The following is a 22575-nucleotide window of genomic DNA, read 5'->3' as shown; positions in this document are numbered from 1 at the left end:
ACAAGGCCCTGGTCTCTGGGGTCTCAGAGTAAAGCCAAGTTCGAAGGGCTCGGCTCAGCAGGGCGTCCTCAGGGAAAACCTGGGGGGAGCACTGTGTTTGGGGTGGTGTCATTTACCCCCATGGGGAGAACGGGGCAGGAGGAGCGGGCAGGGGGCTGTGGCCCACAGTCTTGATTTGTTCCAGGGCAACCCCAATGTGAAATGGGGTGACCTGAGTGTGGGTCTCACGAGCTCTTGAAAGACTTAGAACAAGACTCGACCACAGACACTCACACAAAAGGGTAATAAAGGCTTTATTTACACAAAGGGGAAATGAAGGAAAGAATAACCCAGGGAAAGAGAAAAATTGGTAGGTGTTCCTGTTACGCGGCTGGTAGAGGGGCACCCCAGACCCCGCAAACCTGCCTGCTCTAAATAGGCTCTGCCATCTGCCGCATCAACACAAAACACAGGAGACTTTAATGAAAAGGAACTTTAATACAATTAGGAAACAATACAGGAAAGGCAAAGAGTCTAGTTTCTAAATCAAGTACCCAAAGTTTCCCGTCCCCTCGTGGGTAAAAGTCCATCCAAATGGGATTGGCCCAGAGCAAGGCCCCAAAGCCTGCCCCAGGTCTAAAGCACCTTCCAGTGGGACCCACAGAAAAGGGTCAGAAACAACCAGACAAGTCTGGGAGGAAAAGAGCAAAATCAAAATCAAGACAAAACCCGCCATTGTCCCCTCCCCACGGGTCTCGCCCACGTCTATGTCACCCCGTCCACGCCCGCAAGGCAAGCGCAGCTTCTTCTTCATGTGTCTCCCCCAGGGCTCCTTCTGGCTCCATCCTGCTTCCTTCCTCAGTCTCCTCTGCAGCTTCTTCTCTCCCTGCTCGGCTCCACCCTCCCTTGGGTGGGGCAGGAAACCAGGAACCTCCCCCTTTCCTGGGGACCCCCCTGTTACACACGTGCCAGTTCTGCTGAGCTGGGATCCAACAGTGATGCGGTTTTGGAGCTGAGCAAAAAACCAAGCACCGCCAGGCCTTCAGGTCTGGCTATACCAAGCCTGGCTGCTTGGCTCCACCTTCAGCTCCCAGCACCCTCCCTCGGCCGGGTGGCATCCTGGGATTTGCTTTCTTTGGTGTCTTGGATCGCTTTGGCCTGGGGTGGGGGTGGGGCCCATAAAACCTGAGTTTGTGGAGTTGTCCTCTCCCCTCAACACTCTTAGGGGCGCCCCCCCAGACTGTGGACTGACTGCCTTCAAAATGCTAAACCATGAGGGGTCCAGAATGCGCCTCTTCGGCCTGAGGATTGTTCTGAGAAGCAACAGTCACAGAGGCTGCTCAGAGCACAGTGGAGGTCACCTTCTGTGAGGGGGGCTGAGCGGGAGTTCTCCGTGGGGCAGGGTGGAGGGTGGGGCTGGGCCCTGTCTTGCTAGAGGAGGAGACAGCCCTAAACCACAGGAGACCTTCCCCAGGAGCGGGCACTGCTTGGGTCTGGGACAGCCCTGCCGGCTTACTGAGCCTTTCCTGCACCCCAGCGCGCCCCCCCCCCCCCGCCCTGCTTTGTCCTTAGGTGGCATTTTCGCAGGGCCGCCTGGCCGCCCTGTATGCAGGAGTTCGACGTGTTCGTAGGCTCCCCTGGGTGCTTGCTCTCAGGACTGTCTCTGATGACCAGGTCTCAGCCAAGAACTGAGGGGAAAGGAAAAATATTTTTCCTCCCCTGCACCCTCTCTGTGTCTTTCCAGGAGGTGACCAAGGTCTGTGCTCAGCCTGCCTGATAGGACGGGACGCGCCTCTGGCCTTGGGGCCGGCAGCGGGGAGGGCGGCAGGGACGGGAGGGACAGGGCTGCCTGGGAGGGTGCTCGCCCTGCAGAACGAGCCCAGCAAGGGGACAGACGGGCCGCCCCAGTGGAGAGGACAGCCGAGGAGAGCCGGCCAGGCCACTCCTTGGGTATGCGGGTGTGTGCAGAGTGAGTGTGTGTGCGTGTGTGTCTGTGAGTGTGCGTGTGTGTGTGGAGGGCACATTGTCAGCTCTCTGCTTCTCAGTCTGGGGCAAGGCCTGCTCCTGTGTCTCTGGGTGGTCGATGGGGGAGACCCCCACTTGGTGCCCACTCAGGCGATTTCAGGTCCTATGGGATAGTGACACCGTGTCCAGATGGGCAACCGTGGGGTGATGCAGGCCCGTCCCATGGGGCACGGGGTGGGGTGGGCGGAGCAGGCCTGGTGGCGTCACCGGGTGCCCGGGGAGCGGGGCGCCTGGCAGGTGCCAGGGCCTTGGGCCTGGGCTTGGGGGGGCTGAGGGGCCCCAAGGAGGGGCCGTTGTCAGTGTGGCGAGGCCCCTGCATCGGTGTCTCCGGACATGGGTTCCAGGACGACACCCTCTAGGAAGCCCGAGAAAAGAGTTTGGGCCCCGGCGGGTTTGAGAAGCGCTGGTTTAAAGGAAGCTGAACAGGCCTCACCCCTGTAGTACGTGTCTCCACAGCGGACACGCATGTTTGTCTGAGAAGCGGGCGGGCACGGCCCCTTCAGACCCGCCTGACTGGAGGATGCTTGTGCAGACGCACCCCCGGGGCTCGAGTTCGCAGCTTGCCTGGCGCTACCCCAGCCGCCGCTGACCAGACCTTGTTCCAGGCCCTGCGCTTAGCGGCACGGGCTGGTCCTGCTGCCCGTCGCTGCCGGAAGCCAGGGCAGGGCCGGTGACGCCGGGTGCGCCTGTTCACCTCGCCCTTGAACCACCCCAGGGTCTCGTCCCACGGCAAAGGAATTCGCAGGCATTGTGGAGCAGTGAGCAGCGGCGAACAGACTGTGTTTAAGGAAGTCCAGAAGTTTATTGAAAGGAAGGAAGCAGGGACCCCGGGCCCCGCACTCCGTGGGTGAGGAGGCCGCTGGCATCTGCCTTGAGGGGAATTTAACCCTTTTTCCCTCTCCCCTGGCAGCTCATCATCCCCCAGGGGTGACTGGCCCTTCCTCTGGGGGCCACGCTCCTCCGGGCAGCCGGGCCCTTTGCCAGCTCTTATCTCTGAGTTTCTCTCTGCACCTCCCCTGGCCAAGGGCCCCTGGAATTTCCCGCCCTGCTCAAACCCTGAATGCCCCGGCCTCTCCCTAAGGCCCTGCCCCCAATGCCGTGGCGCTGGGGGGGCACATACTGTGGACCCGACTCCAAACAGCCACACGCTTCCCTCCCAGGGCCCAGCCATGGTCAGCGTGGGCCCCGCTGGTTGCCCTGTGTTGGCCTTTGCAGGCCGCTCAGTGATAACGACCAAAGGACAGCCTCCCTCAGCTGGGGCGGTGCGGGGGGGGGGGTGTCTCCTCTTACCCAGAGTTTTCCCCTTCACTGTGTTTGCTCACGTCCCCCGCCCCCACCCCAGCAGCTGAGACCGTGAATCTGGGTGGTGGCCCAAGTGACCATGTGGGACAGGGCTGGTCCCCGCCCCTCTAGGCCTGTACCCCCCCAGAGCTGTGACCCCCCCCAGGGTGTGGCCCCTTTCCTCAGGGCTGCGGGCTCCTGTGGGAGAAGCAGAGGCACAGGTGAGGTGCCCCCCCGGCTGACTGCTCCCGGGCCTGGCAGCCCTCTGCTTCCAGAAGCAGCCCCGCAGGAGCCTGGTGAAGTGCCTCGTGCTCCAGGTCGCCTGCGGTAGTTTGGTCACTGGAAGCCAAAGGCATGTCTTCACCACGCCCCGCCAGCACGCTGCGTGCATGTGGGGCGTGGCACACCTGGGCCTTGGCCTTTGCAGCACCCCCACTCCAGCGTCAGCGCGGCCCGGCCATGCTCGTCTTCACCGCTGGAGGAGCAGAGGCTGGAGGGCTCCGACCGGCCTGGGCCACGGCAAAGGGCAGGTGGTGCCAAGGCCGACCCCAGGCATCAGTTTCACGGCCGCGGCTCTCTCGAGTGGCTACGCCTGTTCCTCTCTGCGCTGGGGGTGGGGCAGAGGCCGGTGGCCCCTAGAGGGCCCCTGGGGGGCAGATGCTGGGAGTTCTAGCTCAGGGGCAGGTAAGCCCCTCCCTGCTCTGAAAGGGTCCCCTGGCCAGCAGCCCTTCGCAGAGCAGGCGGTGGGAGCCGGAGGCCCCAGGAGTGGGGCTGGGAGAGGACCTTCAGGGGCTGCCCTCTGGCCCAGGCCCCTCAGGCCAGGTGCCCATCCTGGTCCCCTAGGGCCGCCCCTGCTGGCGGCAGTCGCCACCCTGCTGTGTTCCAGCTGTGCGGGGTCCCGGGGTTTCAGCGTCGGGATCCTACACAGACTCGGGAGCTGGGGCAGCTCGGGCCACGACGGCTGCGCCGTGTAGGGAGGGGTTTCCCCGGCCCTGGTCTCCCTGGAGCCTCTGAATGTCACCGAGCCTCCTGGGAGCCCGTCTGTGCCGCACACTGGCCCTGCCGTGCCCGCTGCTGCCGTCACTCCGCCCAAGGCCCCCGGTGTCCACTCTGGAGCCCGGGCAGGGAATCTCAGTGAAAGCCTGGTAGGAGGCAGAGGGAAGGATTCCCCGCACCCTGGGGCTCGGCTAGTGCCCAGCTGGAGGGCCTGGGGCTCAGATCTTGGTCTAACCCAGCGGAATGGCTCCCCTCCCCCGCCTTCCCGGCGCTAGGCTTAGATTTCTCACAAGGGCTCCCTGTCTGGCTGGACCTGAGGTGAGTCATCTCCCCGCCAGCATCCAATGGCTGAGAGCGACCCACGAACAAAGACGTGAGTCACTTCCTCGGCCTGTGCACTCTGGGGCCACTGCTGAGTCAGGCTGGAGGCTCTGAGCCACTGACACACGCCCCAGTTTGCTCCGCAGAAGGCAGCTGCGCCCCCTTGGCGCAGTTTCTGGAAGCAGCTCCATGCTCCCGCCCAGGGCTGGGCTCCGGGGGTCCGTGTGAGTCCGCCCTCCGGGCTGTGGAACCTGCACAAGGGCGGCCGCAGCCGCATGCCTCTGCCGGGACGAGTGACGTCCGCGATGGCCTTCGTGACTGGCCGCGGTGTGTTCTCCGGGGGCTCGGAGGCATCTAAACAGCACACGCTGCGGTCACTCTCCTGCTCTGAAGGGTCCTCTGGCCAGGGGACTGCGCTGGCTGTGCCCACGTGGCCTGCTCACCTGCAGGAGCTTGCGGTGTGCAGGGAGACGCGCCCCTTCACGGCCTGGCCTCTGCCGTGACCGCACCGGCATGGTTAGGCATGGAGGCGAGTCCTGATTCAGTGGCGACATAACTCTGGGGGAACGCGCCCCTGAGCCTCAGATTTCTTATGCCTAAATAGGGGACGTCGGTATCTACCCTCCCGGTGTTGCGATGGTTATGATTTGTGTAAGCGCTGATGCTGGTAAGCACGCGAGCTATACTTAATTTACTCATTTTTAGGTAGGAAGAGCTTATTTATTTATTTATTGCATACAAGAACTGGGGTGCAGGCCAGAGGTGTGGGGGTGAGAGGATTCATCAGAGACAGAGTGGGGAGCAGAACAGGCGGCTCTACTGAAATCCACTGCTGAGGGGAGCGGCTGAGGGGAGCCCTGCGGGTCAGCTCCCTGGCCGGGGATCAGAATCAGGCCGCAGCAGTGATAGTGCTAAGGCTTAGCCCCCAGGCCACCGGGGAGGCCCCTCATGTTCCTTTACGTTAACAAAAGAAACGAGCTCATGAGCTGCTCTGTAGAAACCTTGAGAAACAGAGAAAAGTTACAAGACACGGGTCTAGTCCTTGAGAAAAGGTGGGAGAGCTGGCGCGCCTGGCCTCGCGTGACCAGGAGTGTCAGAAGGAAGGGCAGTGTGGTGGCCTCCAAGGACGTGGTCGGACGAAGGCCCGAGACCCAGTACTAAGCAGACACGCTAGTGAGGCTGTGGCAGAGGCGGCCGCCCAGGCTGCCCGATGCCCGCCCCACGCACCTCCAGGGCGCCCGGGCTACCAGCTTGGAGAGCCGGCTCCATACCTGCATGGATGGGCGTTGGTGCCAGAAGAGGGCAGTGCAGAGCCGCAGCAGATCTGCTGAGAGTAATGGCAGTCCTGGGGGGCAGGAGCTGGGGGATCAGAGCTTGGAGATCGGAGTTCCTCAGATGGGGAGAGGCCTGGAGGAGAGAACTTGGGGGTCGTTGGCCAAACCGAGATGGACAAGATAGGTGCTCAGGGCTGAGGCCAGGAAGACCAGGAAAGGGCCACGTGTAGGGCGAGGGAAGTAATGCCCGAGGCCGGGGGCAGGAGCCAGGTTAGGGGATAGCACCCAGGTCCCAGGTCGGGGAAGGCGTGTGAGAGCCACACTCGCGTCCGGCAGCAAAGCGCTGTGTAGACACTGAAGTTCTCCTGAAGTAATTTCTCGTTAACAATGGCGGTGGCGGTGGAGGTGATGTCACAGTGGGGAGGAACACGACCTCTCCTGGACTCACTTTTCACACGCCAGCCTCTTTATCGTCTGGAAACTTCACAAAGACCTTGAAAACTAAGCGCGTGTTCTCAGCAAAAGGCTGGAATTTCGATGCGAGATAAGCCGGCTCTGGTCACTACCAGGACGTGACGGGCCCCTCGAGACCGTGGGCTTGAGCCCAGGCCCGTCTGCTCCTGCCCAGGCTCTCACCGGAGACCTGGCTGCCTCTGGCCGGGGCCGGGCATGGGGTGGGGGGGTTGTCTGCAAGGGACGGCAGACGAGCACGTGGCCAGGCTGGTCAGGGGTGCGCAGGGACAGCAAAGAACAACTTCTGGAAAAGCGCCTTTACCATCTTCTTTTCTTTTCAACCCTTCCCAGGTTTGGCATCAGCCGAAGCCAGAGAAACAGGGGCCTTGGCAAGGCAGCGCCTTCTGGATGCCGGGGGAGGAGGCGGGGGCAGCAAACGGCTTTGAGGAAACTCCTCGAGGTCCTGTCGGGGGAGCTGGAAGCGGGTTGGCGCAGGGCACGATGGCGATGCCTCCCAGTCTTCTGGCCCGGGTCACGGGCGACTGCCTGGGAAGGCGGAACCGGGCAAGGAGACCCAGGGGGGCTGGGTGTGCTGAGTGTGACAACCATGGGACAGCCCCGGGGGACGCGCCGTCCAGACTGACCCTGCCGCTTTGTGGTGGGGCCCCACCGGCTCGGAGCCGCCCCCCCCCCCCGGCCCTGCTGAAGCTCTTCCCTTCCCTGCTCGTGCGGGGGGGCCCATCGTCACCGTCCTGCCGCCCCTGTCACCTCTGCGCTGCGTCGGGTAGGGTGAGTTCCAGGGAGAAAAGGGAGGACCCCCACTGCACGGGGGGCAAAGGTGAGCTTGGGGGGGGGGAAAGGGTGGCTCCGGGGCAGCACCCCATAGGAAGCGGTCAGTCTTGTTGCCAAGGGGGTTCCCAGGCTCCAGCTGCCCGTCCTCGGGGTGACGTGTTGTCCCCGTGCTGCGGCTCCTGCCAAGGTGGGGGTCGGCTCGCACCTCAGGGCGCAGAGCCGCTGATTTCCAGGACGGAACGAGCACGGCCCGTGACTCACCTCGGGGATTCGTGATCAGAGGGGCTGCACATGTGGGGGGATACTCTGGAGGAGTCTGGATGCAGGCGGCCCCGTCTAGGGGTCTAACCTATGCAGGCCCCAGGGCTCCCCAGGGCAGTCTCCGCGTGGCCCGGCGCTGCAGAGCACAAGTCAGTGACGACCGGCAGCGAAAACGTGCCCCCGGGACTGGCGCACCCGGGTCAGCCGTGCGGGACGTGCGGGACGCCGCGCGGGGCTGACACTCCCGCAGGGAACAGCGGCCGACTCCGGGTAGAGGAGAGACACTGTGCAAGGGCCCTGGAGAGCGGCAGAGGGGCAGAGACTAGAGAGACCGAACCGCGAGAGACGCGATCGCCTGGGGGAGAGCCGGGCTCGGACTCTGCTCTGAAGGCCTGGGCGGGGCGGCCGGAGCTCGGGGTCTGGCGAAGCAGAGGGTGGAGCTGGGGCGCCAGGGGACCGAAAGTGAAGGGTGACGTTGCGTTTACTGAGTTACCATCATGAACAGGTGTTGGGTTTTGGCAAACGCTTTTACCGCATTCCCTGGTGTGATCATGTGATTTTCCTTTTGAGCTGGGGGGATTACATTACTGGAATGTGGACTGTTGAACCGGCCCTGTGTTCTGGGACAAATCCCATTTGATAGCTGAGTGGCCAATATCCTGGGAAGGTCGGCGGCGTCTGGGTTCACGAGGGACACTGGTCTGTAGTTTTCTTTTGTCTTTGCCTGATTTGGGCATGAGAGGGTAATGCCGGTCTCGTGGAATGAGTTAGAAAATATCTCCTCTGCTTCTGTCTTCTGGAAGACATTGTGGAGAACAGGTGTCGCTTTTCTCTTAGATGTGTGGTAGAATTTACCAGTGAATTTACCCATCGGGGCTGGTGGGTTCTGTTTTGGAAGCTTATTGCTTATTAACTCAATTTAAAGACTGGACACAGGCTTATTCAGGTCGACTGTTTCTTTTGTGTGAGTTCTGGCAAATTTTGTCTTTCCTACAATTGTGTCTTATCTTGGTTTTCAGATTTGTGGCCACAGCGTTGTCCACAGAACTTTCACGATCATTTCACTGTCCCTCCTGTCACGGTGTCCGCGCGGTCATCTGATATTAGCAATTTATGTCCTTTCTCTTCTTTTCTAAGCTGAGTTAGAAGCTTACTGAGCTCTTCAAACAACCAGAATTTGGTTTCAGTTTCTCATTTTTAAGTTTCATTGCTTTCTGCTCCATTTCTTGTGTTTACTCTAGGTTTAATTTGTCCTTGATATTCTCGTTTCCTTCGGTGAAACTTGCTATTCATTTTAGATCTTTCTCCATTTCTAATATATGCAAGTGATGTTGCAAATGTCCCGCTAAGCAGCTTTCATTGCATCCCAAACATTTTGATAAGGTGTGTTTCCATTTCATTTCGTGCAAAATATTAAAAAAAATTCTCTTCAAATTTCTTCTTACTCACATTATTAGAAGGGTATTGTTTAAGAACTCATGATATTTAGAAGGGTATAATTTAATCTCCACTTTTATGGGATTTTCCAGTTTTTCTTCTGTTATATTGATTTTTAGTTTAACTCCATGTCATCTGAGAGCAAACATTATATGATTTCTATTTTTTAGAAATGTTGGGTTTGTTTTATGACCCAGGAGGTGATCGATCTTGGTGAATATGCCATGTGAACTTTAGAAGAATGTATTTTCTGTAGCGGTTGCATGAGAGGTGAAGTCTTAGAAAGAAGGGAATCACAGAGGCAAGAGTTCCCAAGTATTGCTGATTGATTCTCCTCAAATTCTTCCCTGTCCTCTCAACAGTGGAGACACAGGAGAGAGCCCAAGAAGCCTGGCGGAGAGGAATTTCTGTAGGTCTTAAAGAGCTGAATAGAGATTTCTGCTACTTCCCACACACCGCAGGGGGGACAGAGTCTGGAGTTTAGGTTCTGCCAAGTAGGGAGGCTTTGAAGCTCTCAGTCTTCATCAGCATCCTAGAAGGACATCAGCTTAGAGGCGGGGACCATGTGCCTGGACTAGGGTATGCTCCAGGATTTAGGGCAAAATACCCCTAGGTATAAAGCAAAGTTCGAGGTTGCCCATCAGTAATTTAACTGCTAGAGCCAATTCTGCAGTGTTCAAAGGAGGAGAAACCAGAATCCTTGCAACACACCGCCCACCTGGCCTCGCAATTCCCAGACACAGGGGAGACCAGAGGCCTGCGGCCAGCAGCACAGAGCGGCCGGCAGCACGGGGTCGGCAGAAATGGGCCACCAATGAGCCAGGGGTTAGGCTAGCTTGAAATACTGTGATACCGTGTGAAGAATCTCCAGGGAAAGATGCACATAACGTGGCAGGGAAGGGATGAATTTCAGTGAAGATTTAGAAATTACAAAGAAATGGAGACCATGGAACTGAAAGCATGCTGTATTTGAGAAGCCAGGCAAGGAGCTAGCGTGGCAGGCTGGACCCCGGGCTGCAGCAGATGGAAAAGGGAAAGAGGAAGAAAGGACCGGGGGCTGGACAGAAGGCGAGCAGCGGGGCGGGGGACGTAGACAGGCCGTCGCGCTTCCCTCCAGCAAACGGGCCAGCCGCTCTAGACTGGAAGGCAGGCGAGGTCTCCGCCGCGCTGCGTCCACCTGCAAGAGACGCAACCGCAGCAGCAGGACACGCAGGAGCTGACGATCAGGGACGTGGGGCCATGTTGCCCAGGCCCCCCCCCTTGGCCTTGCTCTCCCTGGTCAGTCCCCGAAGGCCTGGGGCCAGGCATCCCAGAGCGCATAGGAGGACCCCCGCTGAGGGGCATATGCCTGAGTTTTAAGTGACCTCGGAGCGAGTGGGATGGAGCGGGGAGAGGAGCTGCACCGAGGGCTGTGGGTGCCGGTGTTGGGAGGTCCTGGGGAGGGACGGGCGCCAGCAGAGGAGGCAGGAGGAGCTGGAGGAGGGAGGGAGAAGGAGAGCATGGAGGGGGCTCCCAGAGGTTGAGAAAGGAAAGTGTGGGGGGCTGGTTGGTGGATCACATCCCCACAGAGGAGGGCAGCTCGGAAAGGGAGAGAATCAGGAACCCCCCCACAAGGGGGGTCGGCAACACCCGTTTGGAGCCACTTCGTGAGAGGAGGCGAGTGCATGGGGTGGGCGGGCAGCCAGGGGGAGTGAGGAGTGAGGGGCAGGGGTGGGGGTGGGGAGGTGGGGGGGACAGAGGCAACTCCAAGGGAGAGGTGGCGTGGGGGAGGGCGGAGAGGGCTTCGTGATCCAATGTGGGAGAAGCCGAAGCCTGTCCTCAGCTGGTGGGGAGCCCTCCCCCCAGGATCCTCGAGGTGGGAGTGACAGGCCCCCAGACGTGTCCCTCATGGGGAGGGAGACCCAGACTGCCCTGGGGCGAGCATCCCCGCCCCTCTCCTGCACAGCCCTCGGGCACTGCCTCGCCTGGGCCCCTGCAGGTCAGCCTGGTCCGGCACAGGCTCCTGGTTTAGGCTCCTGGTTTGCGCCTGTCCGTGGGGTCCAGCGTCCTCAGCGACAGAACGGGGCAAGAGCAGCCGGGCCGCCCGCAGGGTCCCGCTGCCACGAAGGTCCAGGGCGCCCACCTGGCACTTTACTTTGGCCAAGAAGACCCAGCGTGAGGCCCAGCGGGTCCTGGAAGTGGGTCTGAGACTAGCTGGGCGAGGAACTCTGCCATCCCAGGGCCTGGGAGTTTGATGGGAATGTGGGGAGCCCTGTGAGCCCTCCACCCGGGGCGGCATGCTGGAGGAGGGCCCGCCTCGGGGCCTTAGGGTGCAGCACTCTCCCCCTTGGCCACTTGCCCAGGTTCCTCCTGGCTGGCAGTGCCGCCCGCGCCCGCAGTGCTCACACCGGACTCCGGGGCTCAGAGACCCTCTCCCTTGGCCTTCGGGCAAGTTTCTTACTCCTCTGTCTGGTCTCCCTGGACCTCGCCCCTCTGTCTGGCCAGGTGAGCCTCCTTTCCTGCCCCTTAGGGCTGTGCACAGTCGGGGTGACCCTCTGGCCCCCCACTGTCTGGTCTTGCTGCCCCAGCGGGACTTTGCTCCCTTCTGCCCCGCCCAGCCTGGCAGGCGGCCAGGCCCCAGCTGAGGCGGAGCTGAGGAATTCTTGGTGTTCAGACATCCCTGCGGGAATTTTCCATAGAGATAAGCAAGGGTCAGGCTTCCAGGCTATTCCTGCTTATCTCAGAGGCCTTTGAGATCAGAACATTCTGGAAGATCTGTACCTCAGATCTCTCACACCCCTGCTTAACGCAGCTCGGCAGGGAGGCCCGAGGAGGTGGGGCGGCACCTCCACCACCGCCCCCTGGGGGGGTCAGCAGCCTGTGCCGGAAGGGCGGGGGGCCTCCCTGGGGTCAGCAGGGGTGAGGGGCCCTGGGTGTGGGCAGGTCATCGACAGCGTCTGCGAAGGCTCTGAAAACCGCTTCAAAAATCTCAGAAATGTCTCTGCAGCTGCCGGCCGGCGTCTGCCAGGGAGCTCTGGACGGTGGGGCGGGGGCGAGCGGGGCAGGCGGGGAGGCGCAGGAGCCCACCGTCCGGGCTGAGCCGTGAGAGAGGAGGGGGCTGCGGGCCGGCGGCAGGGCTGTGCCAGATTCCTCGGTCACGGGCGGGCGTGATCCCCGGCCCTGCCGGCTCCGCGCCGGTCCTCCAGCGGTGCCCGGGCTGGGTGCTGGGCGCTCGCCAGGCAGAGGCAGAGAATGGCCCTGTGGGCGCTGACGCGGGACGGGGGCGGCAGGAGTCGGGGTCACGGTGTGCTCCTCAGGCCAGTGACTGCGCCCGCTGCCAGGACAGACGCCGAGGCCTCCGTGGGCAGCGATGTCCAGCAGGGGGGCCGGGCGTCTCGGCTCTCAGCGCCCAGCTGCCCGTCAGAGGGCCTGGGGTGCCCTGAGGACGAGATGGAGGACACAAAAGAGCAGCTTCTTTCGTGGGGACTTGGACGGAGCTTCGGGGACACGATTCCCACCCGGCTCAGCTCCCGCCCCGGCCTTGCTGATCTCGAAGAGGCTGAGCCCCGCACGACTGGACCCCACGAAGAGTCTGGGGAACAGGAGGAAGGAAGGGAGGGGAGGCCGCAGGTGGAGGTGGAGTGGGCAGTGCTGGAGCAGGTGGGAGGGGACGTCAGGGAAGGCAGCCAGCTGCCCCCAGGTCCCCCGGCTGGCCAGGCCGCACCCCCTGATTTGCCTGTGACCCCAGGGCAGGGCGGGAGCTGCTGGGGCCTGTGGAAGGAAGGGGCTCTTCACCCCACACCTCCTCCTCTGCCGCCCAGATGTCCGTGGGCCAGAGACGCGGGCGGCTGCAGGAGGGAGCCAAGGTCAAGGGGCAATGTTCAGCCCCAGCCGCCCAGGAAGCAAGCACGTGACCGGGCCGTCCCCAGGCCCGACCCTGGGCGGGGCTGGCAGGACCTGGCGGCTGCAGCCTCCTTCCTGCTCTGACCTGCTCCCCTCACCTGCTCGCTCCAGAGAAGCGCCTCGGGCTCCGCGGCCCCGGCCCCCCTGGCAGGAAGCAAACCTTCCCTGGGCAGGAGTGGGGAGAAGGGGCAGGGGACAGGTGGGGCCCGCGGGCCGGTGACGACCAGCGGCCAGACTCGCGGAGAGGGACTTGCTCGGGGCACACGTGAGTCATCGTTTACTCTTCAGCGCACTTGTGTCTGCGCACGCCCGTGTTCATGTGTGTGCATGCGTGTGTCCACGGGAGTGTGTCTGCACGCGCACGTCTGCACGTGTGTGCACATGTGCTGACTCAGAGCCCCGAGGCGGGGGCGAGGCATTTGCTCCCCTTAGGGTGCCAGATGCTCCTGTCTGGGGCCCCCTGGTGTGCGAGGTCAAGTTCCCAGCAGGAGACTTGTGGCCTCTGGGAATTGCAGTTCCAAGGCTTGGAAGCTCAGCTGGGACCCCGAGGGCCCTGCGGGCTCCGGGTCAGCTGGTCCCGGGCCCAGCGAGTGCAGGGGACCCGGCGGCTCGGCCTCCCGGACCCGCTGGGCCAGAGGGACGGGCACTGGGGACTCTCCCTGGGCCGCCCCTGCTGCAGAGGCCCAGTCTGCATGCGTCTCTCCTTTGGCAGGGAGGGGGCGAGTGCGGACGGAGCACGAAGCCCAGACTTGAGGCGCACGTGGGGCCTGGCCCAAACCCCAGGGCGCCGCCGAGAACCTGCTTTGCGGCGGCGTCAGGAGCCCTTCGTGAGGGAAGCCAGGCGGGTCAGGCCTCACATTTTCAGTTTTGTCTCTGAACAGAAGCTCCAACTCCTGATTAGCCGAACCTTCCAGCGCGCACCCAAGGTCCACCCGCTTCCCGCGGTCAGGTCGGCGCTCAGAGCCCAGCCAGGCTCCAGCCAGGGGCCGCGGGGCGGGGCGGGGCGGGTTCCATGGCAAGACGCGTGTGCCCAGCGGGGGGACGGTGGAGTGGGCCCTGCCTCGGGGCATGACATTGCTTAAGGGCAGGACACGTAACTTGGCTTATTTTTAAATTGCAAAGCAAAAGACGCCAGTGGGCAGGGAAGCGGCTTCCTCTTGTGTTAGCGTCAGGGGTGACTTTGTTCTTTTCATATCGACGACTGAGAGTTCATATTTATGATAAAATAATATTTCAGTATTAAACACAGTGACTTCAAAGAGCTGTGCTGTTGCCCGGAACATGAGGCCGAGGGGTGATCGGGGCCCCTCCCTGCGCACCCCACCTATTTTGGTGAATTCAGGCGGGTTCTGGGCTCAAGGTTTTTCTGACTGGAGATTTATTGGCTGCGCGAGTGAACAGCAGGGCCTCGGAGGGCGCCTGTGCACTCCGGGGAAGCGTCCCTGGCGCTCCCTCTCCTGCTGCCATCCAGCACCGCCTGGCGAGTCCGGGCTTGTGCAAGCAGGCGCCCGAGGCGGTGGCGCTGGAGCCGCTACTAGCCGGCGGGCGCCACCTCGGACAGGCCTTTCTTCAAGGCTGTCATTTCCCAGCACCGTCCAGATGCGCGTCCTAGTTGGGGGGCGAGCGTGAGCCTGCTGGGGGGATCCACCGACATTCTGCCAGCCCCGCTCTCTGTCAGCTCCAAGCCCCTCCGCCCGCACCTAATCCCTGTTTCTTCCTTTTCTCCCCGTGGGGACATCAGACATCTACTCCCTCGGCAGCTTTTGGGGGCCTCCGGCCTGGAGCTCGGTTCCCTTGGGTCTCTCCGCCCCACGGTGGGGGGCGGTGCCCGGGGTGAGCAGGCTGGGGCCGGAACCAGCGCCTCGTCCTTTTGCAGGGCATGGCGCAGGCGGATGGGACCCTCCAAGCTGGGGCTGCCCTTGGCCAGCCTCGCGTGGCCAAGCTGGTCCTCCTGGGAAGTGGCTCCGTGGGCAAGTCCAGCCTGGCCCTCCGCTACGTGAAGAATGACTTCAAGAGCGTCCTGCCCACCGTGGGATGTGAGTGCCATGGGCCTGTGAGCGCAGAAGCCGGGCGTGGGCCGCACGGGCACAGGGTGGTGGGGCCCCCGCTGTGCCCACTGCGGCGGCAGCGGCCCGGGCAGCTCACAGACCCAGCTGGGGTGGGCTTTGCTCAGCCGGGGTGGCAGTGTGGGTCCACACGCCCCCCGCAGCCCGCCTCGGGGCTGGGAAGGTAAAGGAGGTGGGGGTGCCAAGCAGGGCCTGCGGGACCCGCAGTGAGTCAGCGCTGACGGGCCCACGCGCGGGTGGCCGGGGAAGGGTCTGCTCTGGCCCCTGGATGCTTCTCCTCGGCTCGGGAAGGATGGACTGGGGTGTCCTGGGAGGCCTTCAGGTGGGGAGTGAGGCCCTCTCCCGCCTGCTCCTCCGTCCCCAACATCCTGGGAGCGGGGCGCGGCTGACCCGGTGAGGTCCCCTCAGGGAGGCAGCCCAAGACACCGCAGCTGGGGGGGTCCCCGGGACCCTCCTGGGGGTCCACACTCCCCGGTCAGTATGGGCTGGCCCAGGCCAGGTCGTGGCGTCCAGGGCAGGCCCGGTGGGGGGCACCTGGGTCCGAGGCCCCCTGGTCGCCCCGGGAGCCTGGCAGCACGGCCGCGGGGGTGGAGGGGGCGGGGGGGGGGCGGGGGGGGCGTGGGCCGGTGGGGGCAGGGGTGGGCATGGGCCGGGCGGGGGGGGGGGGCAGGGGGCCATGGGCCGGGCGGGGGGCGGGGGTGAGCGTGGGCTGGGCGGGGGGGGGGGGCGGGGGGCAGGGGTGGGCGTGGGCAGCCGGCCCCGGAGCAGCCGGGATGCACGGGAGCGGCAGGAAGGGCTGCGGGCGGCGGCCGCCCCCGGGACGCTACAGTCGGGCGGGCAGGGAAGGCCCGGGACCCGCACCCCGCTGGAGGCCTGGGGGGGCCGGAGGGGACCGGCTCCTGCCCCCCCGCCCCGGCCGGGAGAGCGCGGGGCGCGCCTGCGGAGAGCTCGGGTGCCCGCGGGTCCCCCCAGACTCTGTCCGCCGGCGCCAGGCGAGCAGGGGCCGCGGGGTCAGTGGACGGACAAACGCACCCCACTTTGTCCCGCGTCTGTTAAGGCCGCAGCGCAAGGCCAGGGGCCCTCGGGCGGCTCGCGGGCCTACCCTGGGCGGCCTAACCCGGGCGGCCCAGCCTCTGGAGCCCCCCGCCCCCAACTCCGGGCGGGGGGGGGGGGGGCACGCGGGGGCGTGGCAACACAGTGGGCGTGGCTGGTGGGTGTGACAAGACGGTGGGCGTGGCTGGCGGTGGGCGTGGTCGGCAGGGGTGGGCGTGGCCGGCAGGGGTGGGCGTGGCTCCCCACCCCGATCAGTGCTGGGCTCCTACCCACCCCCCGCAGAGCTCCTGGAGGTTTACCTTTTAATCATTTTCTGGCTTTTGCTGTGAAGACAGAGGGACGCGGCCAGTGGGTTTGCAAACACGGGGTGGGGGGGAGAAGTGGGGGCCTTTTCGGGGTGGAGCCAAGGGGTCCTGGTGGGGTGAAGGTCTCATGAGCCCCAGCCTGCTGGGCCACCCTGGGAGGCGAGTCTGGGGCGGGTGTTTGGGGACAGTGGCTGGGCCCTTCGGGGCCTGGAGGGGTGCCCGGCCTGTGTCCACGCAAGCACAGCCGCTGGCCACCACGCCAGACACCGGGCCTGGGGGAGAGGGATCGACTTTCACGCCACAGGCCACGGGCAGTGGGGACTTCTAAGATTCGCGAAGTCCACGTGCGGAAATGCAATTTGAGGTGATAGAAATGCAGGAAAGGCAGGACGACGCCCGACCTTCTGGCCGGGGAGCCGGGGCAGCGCGCAGCCAAGGGCAGGGCTCGCCGGCCTCGCTCCTCACTTTGCTGCTCTTGCCACGGCGCGTGGGCCGGGAGCCGGGCGCGCCAGTCCTGCTCTGGAGGCCAGGCCTCTGGCTTCACAGCCGGGTCCCCTTGGCCATGCGCTGCAGCCCCAAGGACAGACTCGCGGTGGCAGCGGTGGAGGGAGCTGTGCGGCCCCCACCGCTGACCCAGCCGCCCGGGCTGCCCTGGCCCCCCGGCCCGGTAACAGACCCGGACGCTGTGTTAACAGCAGCTACTCCCACATCATGTCCCTTTGGAAAGCAAAGCTCGGGGACGCCGTCCAGCAAAGGCCAATGTGTCAGACGCATAGCCGTGTCCCGTGTGTCCCGGCCTCCAGGTGCTGCCATCCCGGGCGGCAGGGAGCCATGGAAGTCGCCTGCGCCGGGGCTGTGAGGGCAGTGCATGGGCCTCAGGCGGGGAGGCACCGGCTGAGACTTGCAGACCCTGGAGGTTTGAAGGATTCACGCCGAGGGCCAGTGGCAAAGGGGGCTTGGCCGGAGAGGCCTGGGTGAGGCTGCGGGCTCAGGGGCCAGGAGAGACTAGGGGGATGAGTAGCGTGATGGGGCACCCCCGGGCGACAGGTGTGGCAAGGGCCGCTGGGGCGGGGTGTCAGGGCTCGGCTGCGTCTCTGGAAGCCACAGGCATGGTGGACCCCAGGCCCCTGCACCCAGAGGCCCGGGAGCCACCTTGAGCTGGTCCCCCCCGGCATCCTCACACCCCTGGTGCTCTGCTGCTTCTGGAAACTCCCAGGACAGGGTGGAAGGAGGCAGGAGGAGCCAGAGCTCCTTGGGTCCCCGTGGGCAAAAACCTGGTCCCTGAATCTCTGGCTCGCTGCAGGTGCCTTCTTCACCAAGGTGGTGGACCTGGGTACGGCCGCCCTCAAGCTGGAGATCTGGGACACAGCGGGCCAGGAGAAGTACCACAGCGTGTGCCACCTGTACTTCCGGGGCGCCAACGCTGCGCTGCTGGTGTATGACATCGCCAGGAAGGTGAGCGCCCCAGGCGCGGCCCCTTACCATGCCTCTGCCCTCCGTCGTCCCTGCACAGGGCACGGGCTCCGCAGGGGAGTGACCCCTGTGCTGGAGCCTTACGGTCAAACCAGGACAAGTAGCCGAGAGCATTTCAGTGGGAGCCAGCTGTTGCTTCCAGGCTGGTGACGTGACAGAGGCAGCAGAGTATGTGGCGCTGACACTAGTGAGCAGGTGCCAGGGCTGGGGGAGGGCACCGTAGCCGGTGTGGTCTGGAGGGCTCCCTGCAGGAGCAGGAAAGCAGAGATTGGGCCTGTTGGGGTGGGGCAGAGCAGGGCAGAGGCGCTGCAAGGGGGGAGGGGCTTCTGGAGAGAGCAGCCCCTGGTGGGTGCACAGCCGAGCAAGGGCGCGGGCTGAGAGGGCAGGAGTGCGAGGGTCCCTCCGGCGCTGCAGTCAGGATCAGGGTCTAAGGTGCTCCCCACCTCCAGAGCCCTGTCTCTTTGGAAGGCATGGGGGGGGTCAGGACCTTACCGGGCCGGGTCAGGTGGGAAGAGCTGACGCCTGGCCTGGGCCACCCGAGGCCAGAAAGAGACCTGCTGCCCCCTAGAGGGACAGTGCAGCCCCGGTGTCCTCAGGGCAGGGCCACATGCACTGGCCATGAGCCCGGCTTCTCCCCCTGCAGCAGCTGACGGCGCCTGCCCTACCTCTGTCCACACTGGTTCTTCCTCCCTTTTCTCAGGATTCCTTCCATCAGGCCCAGCAGTGGCTGCAGGACCTGGAGCGGGAGTTCCGGCCCGGGGAGGTGGTGGTGATGCTGGTCGGCAACAAGGCGGACCTGGACCAGGAGCGGGAGGTCTCCTTCCAGGTGGGCTCCGGGGAGCTTCCGGCTGGGGAGATGGGCGCGGCCCCGAGACCCTGCACACCCTCTTGGCACCTGCTGCGCGGCGCACACCCCGGCACCCTGCATCATGGGGGGTCCCCTGCGCATGCACAGACTGCCCAGCGCTCATGTCGCCCACCCGGCCACGCAATTCACCCCCGCGTGACACGGACACGTGTCACACATGTCCACGGGCTCGCACACGCTCCCATGCTGCTGTCCTTGGGGGCCGAGGTTGGCCCTTTCTTGGGCGGTGCAGCCCGCAGGAAGGTTGGGGCGGGCTCGGAGCAGCAGAGGGTCCTGGAGGGTGGCGCAGGGATGGGGACCGGCCATCGCGGCCACCTTCCTGGCCAGAAACAAACACACCCCCCAGACCAAAATGGTAGCCTCAGCCACACGTGGCACATACACGTGAGCAAGAAGCGGCGTCCAGGGTCCCCCTCGATGGCTGAGCGCAGCTTGCGGCCTGTCCCTCAGGAGGGGAAGGACTTTGCGGAGCGAAAGAGCCTGCTGTTCATGGAGGCCTCGGCCAAGCTGGACCAGCAGGTGACCGAGGTCTTCAGCGGCGTGGGTGAGTGAGGCCGGGAGCCGGGTGGGGTCCTCTCCGCCCCTCGGGCCCAATGTGGGGCACAGGCATTGGGGCCCATGTTTAGGGCTCAGGGCTGTGTCCGGGATTGGGGTCCCCGGGAGTTGGTGACTTCCCTCCTCCTGTCCCTCACAGCCCGAGAGCTGCTGCGGAGAGAAGAGAGGACGGAGGGCCGGACATCCCCGGGGGACGCACCACTGGCTCTGAGAGGGGGACCAGCGGGGCAGGCCAAGTGCTGTGCCCACTAGAAGCAGCCCCAGGAAGGGCGTGGGGCATCCCCGGACATGGCCTGGCCGGGCCTGGCGAGGGGGGCTGCTGTGATTCTCCTTCCACGTTTCCTGCTCCTGAATCTGGAGGACCCCGAGCCGGCAGCCTTCGCCATGGCCACATCCGGCCCCCTGGTGTCGCCCGCTCCGGACACCCAGACACCACAGCCTCCCTGGGCTGCCCCCATCAGCAGCTGCCAGATGCGGGTGAAGCGGGCAGCGGGCAGCAGGGACCGAAGCACCTTACGACTGGGGGCGGCCGAGCCCACCTGCCCTGGGGGAGGCGCAGCGCCAGGAAGAAACCGGGGCCCTCCCCGGCCGGCCTGCCCAGTCTGGTGTTGGGAGTGGCTGCCGGTTGGGCACTGCCCATCGCGCCCGGCTGTGGTCTGCAGGCTGTAGGCCGTGCCCAGGTGTGGGCCGAGCCACGGGGAGCTCTTCTCCGGGATTAGACTGCTCCCGACAGCCCAGTCTTCAGTGCGTTTGCGAGCCAGGGGCGGTCGGCGCATATGCTGGGCCGGGCCTCGGCCAGGACCTCCCTGGGGGCTGCCGCCCGGGCTGTGTCCACCAAAGACCTCGCTCCCTGGGTGCCGCTCCCTCTCTGGTTGGTGGCCTCTGCGTGTCCCCTCGCCCCAGCTGGGGCCTGCCGGGCCCCTGCTCTCACAGTTCTGGGGCAGCCAGGGAGCTCCCTGAAGCGGCCTGGGCCCTGAGAACCAGCTCTGCCCTGTCCCGGGGCATTTCCTTGCTCGGTCAACCTGCTGACGGCGCCCAGAGGCATCTTCTAACCCAGCGTGTTAGCAAACTAAAAGGAAAAAGAAGGAACCGAAGCCCACAAGAAAGTGAGCTGCGAGAAAATAATTGTTGCTCACGCCCCCTGGGCTGGGGCCGGGGCTCCCTGGACACGCCTCCCTGCAGCCAGCAGACCCCTCAGGGAGCCAGGCTGAGCGGCTGCCCCGGCCACAGCCCCGCAGGCTCTGAGAGGCTGAAACAAACCATCACAGACACTCCTCACCTGGGCTCTGCCGGATCCGGTGCCTGAGCAGGGATGCAGCTTTGGGGTCCGGTGAGCAACGGCAGGGTGCCCCCGCCTGTGCTCCGGTGACATGGCTGCAGGGACAGAGCCAGCTACGGGCCGCAGGGGAGAGAGGTAGCAGGGATCCCCCCCACCCGCCCTGGGATCGCAGGGCAAGAGCACGTCCGCGTGCTGGTCACGTCAATCTCACGACAAAATAAAAAGATCGGGGACAAAAGAGAAGCAACTAGAACAACTCACCAAGACCAGGAACTTAGCTGAGACTTTCTGCCACAGTTGGGGGACTGTGAGTCTAAACTAAAAACTGGATAACGCGGCGTGATTACGGCATGTTTTGGGCTTGATAGGGGTTTGTAGGAGATTGTCCTTAACTGGGGAGCAGACTGAAATATGGGGGTGGGGTTGCCGAGAGAGACCCTCCCAGCGGGGCAGGGCCAGGAGGGAGCAGGGAGGGGCGTTGTGGAGCGCGGTGCCCAGGTGGGGGGGGGGGGTTGTCAGCGTATTTGGAACTTTCTCGTGTGCTGGAAGCCTTCATCTGTCCACGGGGGCCACCCAAGGACGGTATGGGGTTTGGGTAACTTCATGCTTAACTTTTTGAGGGGCTGTGTGGTCTCGGGCCGGCCCGACGCTGGCCTGTCCTGGGGCAGCCCGGCTCCCTCTGTGATTGTTTATTTCAGCCTCTCAGAGCCTGCGGGGGTGTGGCTGGGGGCCTCCCAGGGGGTCCCGGGGAGGCCCCACCTCCACCATCCCTCTGGCCACCCCGTGGCTGGGGAGGAGGGGCAGCCCCCCCACACCCTGCCCCGCACAGCCCATCTGGTGGTCTCGGCGATCTGGCCCTCTGCTGGCCGGTGAGCCATGCCCGGCCGGCCGTGGATTGGAACAGCGTCTGCGGGGTCTGCGTCCCCCAGGCCTGCCCCGGCCCTGGCCACTGGGCACTCTGCGTGTGGCTGGACAGGGCTCCTGAGAAGCTGCAGGCTGGGCGCCGGGCCTTGGGCTCGAGTGTCAGAGGGGAGACCTGCCCCCCTCGCTGGGCAGGGAGGGGGCCCGAGCAGGGGGCCCGGGGGCGGCGTGGAGGGGCAGCGCCTTCTCCGGCCCAGCAAGGACATGGCGGCGCCGCCCTGGGTGCCCTTCGTGGACCAGAGGCTGAGTTCAGGGCGAGGCTCCCACGACCCCTGATGCCCAAGCAAGGATGGCGGAGGCTTGACGCAGAGACACCCCCGCCAGATCGAACCCGCGGCACAGGGGCCCCGGGGTGAGGGGGGGTCCAAGTTCAACAAGTGACCTGCAGCCCCCGACTCGGCCTCTGGGCGTCAGGGCAGGCGGGCTGGGTGCTGCCCTCCGCCGGGGCCTCCTGCACGGCCCTGTGCAGTGTTCAGGGCAGTTCGTGGGGAAGGTGCTGGGGACACTGGTGGCCAAGGACGGGGCCAGCTCCCTGCTCAGTGCTGGGTGCCCTCCGGCTCCAGGTGTCCTTGGCTAACACCCCACAAGGGCAAATGGCCCCCGGTTGCCACCACGCAGACACATCTAAACAAGGCTATCTGCTTTTATTAAGATGGGGGGGAGGTGGCTGTGGAGGAGCGGAGGGGCCGAGGGAAGCTCCCGGAGGTGCTTCACGGTGAGCTGGGCCGTCCGCCATTCCGGGGGGACTCAGCACCCCCTGCGGGGGGGAAGCCAGCCCGACGATGATGGAGGCCCGGCTTGGAGACGTGCCCCATGGCTGCCCTTCTCCGGCCAAAGCGGCCCACTGGCCTGATCCCGCGGCCCGCATACCAGGCGGGGTCGATGTCAGGAGCTGGCGGGAGGGAGGGAGAGGCTGCAGGGTGCTGTCCCCCCCACCCCGGGGCGCCGGGCCCCCCACTGGGGCAGTGCTCCCTGTGGCTCTCAGCTAGCGACTGGACCCTCCAGTGAGGGAGGGCGCCCAGAGCCTGCCAGCCGTTTCTGGGTGGTGGGGCTTCGGGAAACAGGAACTCCACTGAGGACCCCTATTGTCATGGTGAAGCAGGCACACCCCGGGTGAGAGGGGGCTGGAGCCCTGTGCCAGGAAGGGGGGCTGGGAAGCAGGGGAGATGGGGAACAGAGGTGCTGGGGAGCTGCGGAATAAGGGAGGTGGGAAGCAGGGGTGCTCGGGAGCTGGGGAGCTGGGGAACAGGGGTGCTGGGAGCAGGGGAGCAGATCACAGGGGCACTGGGGAGCACCTGGAGACCCGGGTGCAGCCTGAAGCACTTGGCAGGGCGGCAGGCGAGGGTGGGGGGGC

General features: G+C 64.5%; 1 protein-coding gene across 6 annotated transcripts; it reads left to right on the top strand.

The window, feature by feature from the left end:
* Positions 1–1897: 1897 nt before the first annotated feature.
* On the top strand, positions 1898–20449 carry RAB17 (RAB17, member RAS oncogene family). Of its 6 annotated transcripts, none has more exons than XM_054700183.1 (7): positions 1915–1929; positions 6681–6789; positions 14578–14737; positions 17429–17580; positions 18299–18424; positions 18917–19010; positions 19161–20449. In XM_054700183.1, exons 3-7 carry the CDS (start codon positions 14581–14583, stop codon positions 19271–19273), a joined length of 642 nt encoding a protein of 213 aa, XP_054556158.1. In that variant the 5' UTR covers positions 1915–1929; positions 6681–6789; positions 14578–14580; the 3' UTR covers positions 19274–20449. The 6 variants fall into 6 exon arrangements, with proteins under 6 accessions (XP_037380163.1, XP_054556158.1, XP_037380164.1 ...); XM_037524267.2 differs by lacking the exon at positions 1915–1929 and adding an exon at positions 5898–5935; XM_037524266.1 differs by lacking the exon at positions 6681–6789 and having other exon boundaries at positions 1898–1929.
* The last annotated feature ends 2126 nt before the right edge of the window (positions 20450–22575 follow it).

This window comes from Talpa occidentalis, unplaced genomic scaffold (genome assembly GCF_014898055.3).
Source record: "Talpa occidentalis isolate TD23 unplaced genomic scaffold, MPIMG_talOcc4v2.1 talOcc4.3, whole genome shotgun sequence".
Classification (NCBI taxonomy): domain Eukaryota; kingdom Metazoa; phylum Chordata; class Mammalia; order Eulipotyphla; family Talpidae; genus Talpa; species Talpa occidentalis.
The sequence above is the reverse complement of the archived record's forward strand: the minus strand, read 5'-3'. Positions and strand labels throughout refer to the sequence as shown.

Bases quoted from the DNA above. Each gene is read 5' to 3' on its own strand.
- RAB17 (XM_054700182.1), top strand. From the start codon at position 12,249: ATGGAGGACACAAAAGAGCAGCTTCTTTCGTGGGGACTTGGACGGAGC. The intron at 12,435-14,577 runs GTGGAGTGGGCA...GTCCTTTTGCAG, and splicing joins AGGGGAGGCCGCAGGTGGAG to GGCATGGCGCAGGCGGATGG. The intron at 19,011-19,160 runs GTGAGTGAGGCC...TGTCCCTCACAG, and splicing joins CGAGGTCTTCAGCGGCGTGG to CCCGAGAGCTGCTGCGGAGA.